A 9,726-nucleotide genomic window follows, 5' to 3' on the forward strand; every position below is an offset into this window, starting at 1 on the left:
GATAAACTTCTAGAATAGTCCTACTAGTGTGAGTATTTTTCTTTTTGGTAAAACTAAAAACGAATCGTCCGAGTGTTTACACGTGAGCAAGACTTATCGCTCACCTCTCAGAGTCTCAGACCTCTCCCCCACGTTTTGCTCTATACAAACGCGTTCACGCACTATAATACTAGTGGTCAGGACACCTTGTCTTGCAACAAATACTATATACTCCATTAATCCCCAAGAAAGCAGTACACATCTGAGATCTCTCCGCGTCAGCACTGAAGTCACACTCAAGCCACTAAAACATATCAACAATCCCCCCTATATATATATATATATATATTGTACAAACCTCACTAATCTTGTTCCATCCGATTTTCTTATTCACTAAACATTCAAACTTTTGTAGCTTCACTTTCACACATATACATATTTCCTACGCTATTTCACATAAGCTATTCCATGAAGAGAGTCAGAGATATTGGAGAGACCATAGACATGGCCAATTGCTTGATGTTACTATCCAAAGTTGGCCAAATTGATTCGACCAAAAATAATTCACGTACTCGTGCTTTTGTATGCAAGACATGCAATCGGCAGTTTCCTTCGTTTCGAGCCTTGGGAGGACACAGAGCAAGCCACAAGAAGCATAGGTTAATGGCTGGAGACCTACTTCATAACATGCCAAGCTCACCCGTGAAGCCAAAGACACACGAGTGCTCCATATGTGGGCTTGAATTCTCGATTGGACAAGCACTTGGAGGACATATGAGGAGGCATAGGGCTGCCATGAGCGAAGGGTTGGTGGTTTATAATGATCGTCTTGTGCAAGCCGTGCCTATCATGAAGAAATCAAACAGCAAAAGGGTCTTGTGCTTGGATTTGAATTTGATGCCGCTGGAAAATGATCTCAAGTTGTGCAGTTGGGGATGATTATGGCTAGCTAGATTATTCGTTAATTGATTAAACTTTCGGGTATATATATATATACACATAAATATATTCTCCTACTTCATTAGGGGGTTTTCTACTTAGATTTCTTTTATTTATTCATAAAGAATACGAGCTAGAGATCTTCTTTTTCTTTTTTTTCTTTTCTTATATTTTTGCTATTTTGTTATACAGTTTTTTTTTTTCGTTGTAGTTGAGTTTTTTGTTAAATTTTTTTAGTAGACATGAAGATTAAAATCACATAAGCCATATTTCATTCTCAGATGCCTTAAATTCCTAAAGCAAATTTGATTTCCCTCTTCATCTGAATTTTATGTCTTTCAATTACTTCATAAGTAATCTAAAAAATTTAAGCACTCTCTAAAATTAGGAATATGTTCGAGTACCTGCTTTTAACTTCCCAATTTTATCGGTTGCTTGGAAACTTTAGATGACCAATTACAAGTTTTATCAAATAAATCACTTCGGCTCTTAAGCTAACTAGCTAAGCCTGACCTCACGGATGATGACCTATTAAAATATCATCGTTCAATCCTTTAGGCAACTAGCGAGTGGTGAAAGTGACTTTTGAGGAAACTCCAATTCTCTGGCGAGTGATGAGTTACCTTTGCCCTGCCCACCAACTCATGTTCTTCAGTTACGGACACGAACTCTGAGAATCACACCACCAATAACCCCTCTTGTTCCTTCATCAGAAGATAGCTAGGCCAAGCTGATCTTACATAAACTCTAGCTTTTCTAGTTTGAGGTTTAAGTGAAAAATCCATAGAATTACTCAATTTTCATTTGCTTAGGTTTTTTGTGAGTTCCTCATTTATACATTAAGGTTTGTTCGGTTGGAGGGATGAAAAAGTGTGAAGATAAAAAATAGGATAAAATGAAAAAGTGAGTGGATAAAAAATAAATAAGTTTTCTCTCATGGTATTTGGTTGGGAGGATGGAAATATTGTGGGATGAAAAACTTTTTTATTTGGTTGAGAAGAAAAAAATGAGAGAAAATAAAATTGGTAGAAATTTAGTATTATGTTCCTATTAAATAAAACAAAAAAAGTAACACATTATATTTTTATTAAAAAAAATTGTATGAAATGAATACTTTATTTTTAAAAAAAAAAAGCACAAGAAGTTCAAGAACCAAGCTGCTTTCTTAAAATGAAAATAAAATGACTTGAAAGAAATGAACAAGCAAATTTTTTTTTTTTTTTTAGAAAAAGAAAGAAAAAAAATCAAAGAAGAAAAGACAAAAATGTTCAAAATATTGATAGTTGCTGGGTGAAAAATGCAAAGAAGAAACAGACAAAAATGTGTTCAAAATGGATGGGTAATTTCATCCAAAATGCTGAGGAGTTACTCCTCATTTTCTTAAAAGATGAAATTTTGGTAGACTTGGAGAGAAAACAATCAGACCTCACTAATTTTCTCTCCCCTCCCTCTCCCTCTCCCAACCAAACACTCTTTCCAATCATTTTCTCTCTTATTTTTCACTCGCCTTTTTTCATCCTCCCCAAAATCACCCCAATCAAACAAACTCTAAAGAAACTTAGGCTGGTACCATGCTACTGCCTTCCAATAATGTGATTTATTTTTGTAAGTCTTTCAAAGTATTTGTTTGAATGAGTTGCCCACTGATTTTTAGTGTTTTGTCCCCTTTGAGTTGGGATGGATGAAAAATTTTGAGAAAAAAAAAAAAAAAAAAAAAAAAAAAAAAAAAAAAAAAACCTCATCTCACATGGGAGGAAGTCATACAAAAAAGGTTGCAGAAGAGATCATGGTAAGCAGTCTTACCCTCAATTTATTTGAAAAGTTAGGTAGTTTACCTTCAATTTATTAGAAATAATGATTTCTGAACTTAAATCTGCGTAACCTGTCACTTCCTTTAGTGGAAGGATATATATTTGTTTAATTTTATAGAAGAAATTTGGAATGGTTGGCACTTGGCATACAAATTGAGTATTGTTGTTTAAAATGATGTGAAAATTGTGGTTTAAAAAGTGTTGTAAAAACAACTATTTAAAGTACTCATATTGCAAAAAAAAATGTTTTTGGTACTATATTTCTAACATTTTTCAAAGTGAAAAAAAAAAAATTGTGTTTGGTATGTATGTATGTGTGTGTGTGTGTGTGTGTGTGTGTGTCTGTGTGTGTTTTTAAGTGATAACATGTAGTCTAATTAGTAAGCTACCTACATTTTTTACTTATTTACAAAAGTGTCATTGAACAACGTTATTTGAAAACTAAAAACTAGTAAGGTGTTTTTTAAATTCAGTGTTTAAACACCTTAAAATGATAAACGGGACTCAAACACTCTTAAAAAAAATCTCTTAGCAAACACGTTTTTTTTTTTTACCTACAGTATTCAGTGTTTAAATACTAAAAATTGTTATTTGACTTACCTTACCAAACATGCCCAAAAATTCTTGCAGTAAAAGCTGATTTCGTCGAGTATCTTTTATAAATTATCTTATTTTTGAGTTACAAGTATCTTTTCGTCCACTTCTAGTTCTGGCAAAACGAAAGAAGAAATTTTCTGTATGACAGATGGCATATGTTAATTAAATTTCAGCCTTCAACGTAGGGCAACTGAAGGAAAAAAAAAAGCGTCAGTGTCAAATCAATACAAGAAAATGGTTTCTTCAATAGCTGGCTATAATAAAGCAAGATCAGCTAATATTCTATACCATGACCTATCGATATCAAGGTTTTCGGACCCTGATCGGACTGGAAGGTCGAGCTGTAAAAATCGAGAACCGAATGAAAATTTGATTTTTTAAGTATAGAGACCGGGCATATGTGGTAATTCCGTAAACTCTTAAAACCGTGGTTGAACTACTAAAACCAGGGTTAGACCGCACTATCCAACCCCTTAGTAATTTTTTTTTTTTTAAACAACTTAATACAATTTTATTTTACTTAATTATACTATCCATCTTTTACAAGATATAAAACAAAATTATAATTAAAATCCTTCAAAGATATTCAACTTTACTTTAAAAATTAATCATAAATTTTAATGTTTTCATGGTTATTATTTTATTTTATTAACTTTCTTTTTTAATTATTAAATATATGTTTGAAAATCATTAAATTTCTCTCACATATATAGATATATTAGTCAATTTTGCTAGTTTTATAAATTTAATATCTATATTTAGGCTTTAATTAATTATTAAATTAATTATGATGTCATCACGGTTCAACCCCAGTTTGACCTTAAAAACCTTGAACCTCTCCCTTTTACGGTTCAATGAATGATCCGGGTCTGAAAACCTTGATCAATATATGCACTTGCAAAGATTAGGGAAGCAACAAATATGTAAGAAAAAGTATATTAATCTTTTTAATTCATGCAAATTAACTTCAAAAATTCGTCAAAATCATTCAAGACTTTTGCTTTTATATATATATATATATATATATATATATATATATATATATATATATATATAACTTGCAAAGATTAGGGAAGCAGCAAATATGTAAGAAAAAGTATATTAATCTTTTTAATTCATGCAAATTAACTTTAAAAATTCGTCAAAATCATTCAGGACTTCAGCTTTTAATATATATAGTGAATTATTGTTAGTCAAAACAACATTGCCAACCAGCCTCTTAGAAGTTAGAAGTAACCACTTAAACTTAACCATATGCACATCAATGACACCACACCACATACCATGTGTATGTGTGTGTATATATATATGTATGTATAAGTGAATTATGGGGAGGCTAAACTAAGACATGCATTACTGTGAGCAGTTGACAATGAGATAAACAAACATTTTCAGGTAATTAAAGTATAAAACATTAATTAAAACTAGAACTTACTAAATATTTTAACACCTCTTTTGGGCACGAGATAGGGAGAATGACCCTAGTAGCATTTCCTTGACTACAATTGATTATTGATTTCAATTGTTCCAATGGTGGTTTTGGAAAACTTTTTCAAGGAGATCATTAAAAAACTTAAATTAAATAAAATTTGAATATATTGACTTCACACACACACAAAAAAAAAAGTGCAAATACACAAAGTTTAGGATTAAATCGATTCAATACTCCACTAATTTCTTTTTTAGGAAAATTATGGCCAAGAGGTTGAAAAAACCTCTTTGTAAATATACTATTTTTATTTTATCCTTATCATTGATATGAAAAGATGAGACATTTTCTCATAGCTTAATTAGGATCTAAAAGAAGATTATTTAAGTCAATATGAATTTGATTATAAGATGAATCTTACAATATAAGTGATTTCCTTATAACAAATTTGTTCATAGTGCTAGCAAAAGAATAAAGGATAAAGTATAAATTCAGTCAACATATTCAACTTGGGCATTCAACTGTTATATTGTTCTTGTTCAATAACATATTCAAGCATTATTTTAGTGCATATGTGTATATATAAAATGTATCATATAAATCCAACAAATTCAATTAAAGACTAAACTAAGCACTAATAGACTAGCTATATGAAAATCTGCTTTTAAAAAAAAAATAAAACATTTAATTTGGGCTTTTAGGCTAATTTGTTTGTTTGGCCAATTTTTAATAAGTGTTATGTCCACAACATTTTTGTAATATTTTCACAATGAAATCTAAATGATAAGTTATTACTGGTTCTAAGTTAATCCTACAATTGAAATTACTTTTTTGTCCACATGTAATAACATGCTACTTAGGATTTGTTGTGAAATTAGTATGAAAAGTTGTAAAAGTATTATGAAAATGCTGCGAATATAGCATTTTTTTGCAATTTTTTGGTTCAACCTTCAATGGTCAAAAATTGTGGAGAGGTCAAATTTTTATTTAAGGTGTTCAAGATTTTTTTTAGGGTGGTCAAGTTTGTTTTCTAGGGTTTTCATTAACCCATATTAATTTAAAAATCAATTTTTTAAGTAGTAGAGGAGAAAATTTTACTAACAAAAGAATGAGATACAAAGGTGGAAACAAAACACTCTCAGAAAATTAAACCTAAATCCCAAAAGAAGGAATGTTTACAAACAAATTCCAATTCTTAGAATTGTGTTTTCAAAACAAAATTTTATGGAGAGGCAATTGAATTGTCCAAAATATTTTTCTCATAACACAAATTTTAATCAAATAATATTATGAATCCGTTTGAATACAGTTGAAAACTGAAAAACACTGTAGCAAAATAATTTTAAATGTGTGAAAAGTTACTACTCACACCTAAAATCACTGTTCATGGCCAATGAACACTGACAAACATGCGTCCAGGGAAAAAAAAAAAAGGGCTAAAACGCAGACGCATTGCGTTTCAGGCTTTCAGCCCAATCCAAATGTTACCTATATTTTAAAAAATAAAATATAAAAATATATAAAATATATAAAATAAAATAAAATAAAAAAAAGGTCAATGACAGTATGAACTCCCACCAAAAAATTGCTCAAAAAAAAAAAAATTTGGTAGCACCATATTCCCCTTAGAAATAGATTAATTGTTCCATAAATTTTTAACCTGGGGTAATAATTTTTAGCTTGAATTTTCATTACCTCCTGACACCTCGTTATGCCTATAAATTAAAGTACGTAACCTGTGAAACATCACAAAAGTTCAGCCAAAAATTCAGCAAAAAAAAGCTCTTTCACGTAGAGATCTGATAACCCAAATCTCTCTCTCATCCCTTTTGATAGAGTCTCTCTCACTCACTCTATCACTCACAGGTTTTCTCTCACTCACTCCCGAAAGGGCCAAATTTCTTTTCTTTTCTTCCATGCACATAATTACTGATATTTTGGTAACACAGGTAACAATGGGGAGAACTTTCCTTTTATCGTTGGATCAAACGGAAAGAAAAAAGTTTTTCATGTGTTCCACTTGCCACGCACCTATCACATTGTGGCAAGATTACATTGCGAAGGTAAAAAAGTTCATCTCTTCTTTTTACTTCTTGTATTGAATATCTTGAAACACGTTCTTGAACAATTGAAATTAGAGATAATTTTGGATCGAATTTTGTACTTGTAGGGTTTCTATAACCTCAACTTGATAGGAGGAAGCCTTGAAAATGCCTAAGTTTTAAACTCTATTTTTTTAATTGTTTAAAATCTGTTTAATGCATATTTGTTTTTTTTTATAAGATTTAATGCATATTTGTTTATATACTGTTTAATGAATATTTGTATATTGAAAAATCTGTTTAATGCATATTTGTATATTGAAAATTATTGTTGTTGACCGATGAAAATAAATTTTATAAATTAAAATATGGTATACATTTCCATTTATTTGAACAACAACAAAAATAAAGCCATAGTCTCAAAATTTTTGGGGTCGGTTAGTAATCTTTAACGGATCATCCACAAAAACTATAGTTTTGGCATTAACTCTACTTCTAGTTTCATCCACAAACTATATGATCTACAAAAAACATACACTAAAGTACTTTTTCTTGAATTGACTTAGTGAGCTCATGCATCACTAGTGCAAAGAGATATGGACTTTATGATAAACATTAATTGTTGCAAACTTATAGTGATATGAAACTCACTTATAGCTGCATTTTTTTCCGTAACTATAGGCCTAAGGGGTCTATGGCCACATTTTTTCAAACGCGGCTAAAAAAAAACGTGGTTACAGACCCGCGTGTTTTGTAGTGTGAGATGGTATCTCATATGTCCAACACATACAAAACTTTTGCATGTCATACATATCCTTAATCAACTTAATATATACTTGTGTTTTTCAAATTCACCATTTAACTACTCTAGAGATCCTTCTCAAAAAAAAAAAAAAAAACTATAGGGATCCCATCATATGCTTTTCCTACGTTAATAAAAACCATATGTAGATCTGCATATGTCTCTCTCTATATTTATTTATTAGATATTTAAATAAGAAACTAGCTTTTATTGTAGATTGTTTTGTCATAAAGCCAAATCGATTCTCCAAAATTTTTATTTCATCTCTTAACTTATTTTCAATCACCCTTTTCCAAAGTTTCATGGTAGACTCGTAACTTTAATTGCAAGGTAATTTTTGTAGTTTTGATTCTTTTGAATATCTCCTTACTATTGTAAATAGGTAATTAAAGTACTTTTTTTATTTTTTGAGAGTTCACTCACTAGTAACACTTTTATTTGGAACTGTAGCATGAACGTGGTACTGGCTAATCCTAAGACTGATCCTATGTTTGGAAGTAATGTGGTGGCCGCGGTCAATTGTATACAAAATGCCATGCAAATTTGGGCGCGAAATTCGTAATTGTCAAATTCAACCTATTTTTTGTTTTAAATGCTTTCGATTCTTTAGAACTATTCTTGAAATCATTATTTTTTTTCAGATTCGACTTAACGTGGAGCAGGATGTAAGAGTGAAGGATGGTTGATACTTTCTATCCTTGTAAGTCTCATTTTATGACCAATAATCGGTTTAGGTACAAAATTTAGCTACTAGCTATAAAATTAGTTATAACCTAAGTTTACAACTTTTTTTAAAAAAATTGATATTACTACATATTTTGAAAATCTATCCGTTGGATTGCATGTTCTTTACGTTTTTAATACTTATGTCAAATTTTGTGTCAATTGGATATTATTTACTATATGATCTATAAACTTATATTTTATACATAATTTTAAATTACAAAAACTTGCAATTTAAAAAATTTATTGATGACATAGGTATTGATTTTTAATTTTCTAGATATTTTACAAGTATGGAGGATATAAGAAAAAAATGTTATCCAATTGTGAATTTGTCAAAATTTACTTCTAATAAAAATATATTGAGTAAATTTGTAGCTTTAAGTTACAACAAATTGTGTAATTTTGTGTGTAGCAATGAGTGATATGGTGCATATCATAGCTTGTATAGTTTGTGTACATGTAGAATCGAGTGTGTAAAAGTAAATGAAACAAAGTCAATTCTACATTGCGAGCAATTGAGAATGTGATTAAACAAACATTTTTAGATAATTAAGGTATAAGACTATACAACTCACTTGTCTGCTAAATATCTCAACACCTCGTCTAAGCACGAGGTAGAAAGCACGACCGTAGTAGCATTTCCTTGACTACGATTGATTATTGACTTCAAATACTCATCCACTAAAGGCAACTGTGAAAAGTAATAGTTTTCCTACATGAAGGATCAGGGCTTGCTCTGTACCATGACTTGCACACAAGAGGAATGTCATATAGAAGTGGCTCCGTGCCCACTCTTGTAAAAATATTCACCAAACAATCCTTTTCCAAATCCTCCCATTTTTTTCTAGCCATCTATAATATTAATTTTTCAATACAAATACAAAAATATAAAAAGAAGAACCATGAATGAGATAGCATAGTGTAGAGATTGTACCTGTTAAACCAAGAACTATGTGAGAGGGTCTATACTGAAACAGAAGAGTAAATTCTATACATAAAAGAAGGATTGGTTTCAAAACCCAAATCCCAAATATCTCTCAAAAATACCCAAATCCCAAATATCTCTAAAAAAAATTATAATGGATAGAGAAAATTCTCATCTAAAACTTTGTGGTTAATATTTCTAAATGTTGCGCTGAGCATATGTATTTATAGCAAGGGATGAGGGTGTTGTCCTGGAGCACAATACTGATATTGATAAAAATAAAAATAAAAAGATGTTCCTATTTTCTATATAGTCTATTGTGTACATTCAAAAAAGAAAAAAATAGATGGTCAGTTGTGTATAGACCTTTGTATGGGCACTACTTAAGTTGGTTATAAAGTCCACACATACCGATGCTGATGTTGATAAAAAATAATAATAATAACTACGCGCGTGTTCTGAGACTCTTCTATTTT

At 30.4% G+C, this 9,726-nt stretch overlaps 1 protein-coding gene across 1 annotated transcript; it reads left to right on the forward strand.

Annotated features, from left to right (window-relative positions):
- Window positions 1-328: 328 nt before the first annotated feature.
- On the forward strand, window positions 329-1,073 carry LOC142607974 (zinc finger protein ZAT11-like). The gene has a single exon (XM_075779668.1). The coding sequence runs from the start codon at window positions 448-450 to the stop codon at window positions 916-918; it is 471 nt and encodes a 156-aa protein (XP_075635783.1). The 5' UTR covers window positions 329-447; the 3' UTR covers window positions 919-1,073.
- Window positions 1,074-9,726: the final 8,653 nt, after the last annotated feature.

This window comes from Castanea sativa, chromosome 8, assembly GCF_040712315.1.
Source record: "Castanea sativa cultivar Marrone di Chiusa Pesio chromosome 8, ASM4071231v1".
Taxonomy (NCBI): Eukaryota; Viridiplantae; Streptophyta; class Magnoliopsida; order Fagales; family Fagaceae; genus Castanea; species Castanea sativa.

Coding starts and splice junctions, on each gene's coding strand:
- LOC142607974 (XM_075779668.1), top strand. CDS start 448: ATGAAGAGAGTCAGAGATATTGGAGAGACCATAGACATGGCCAATTGC.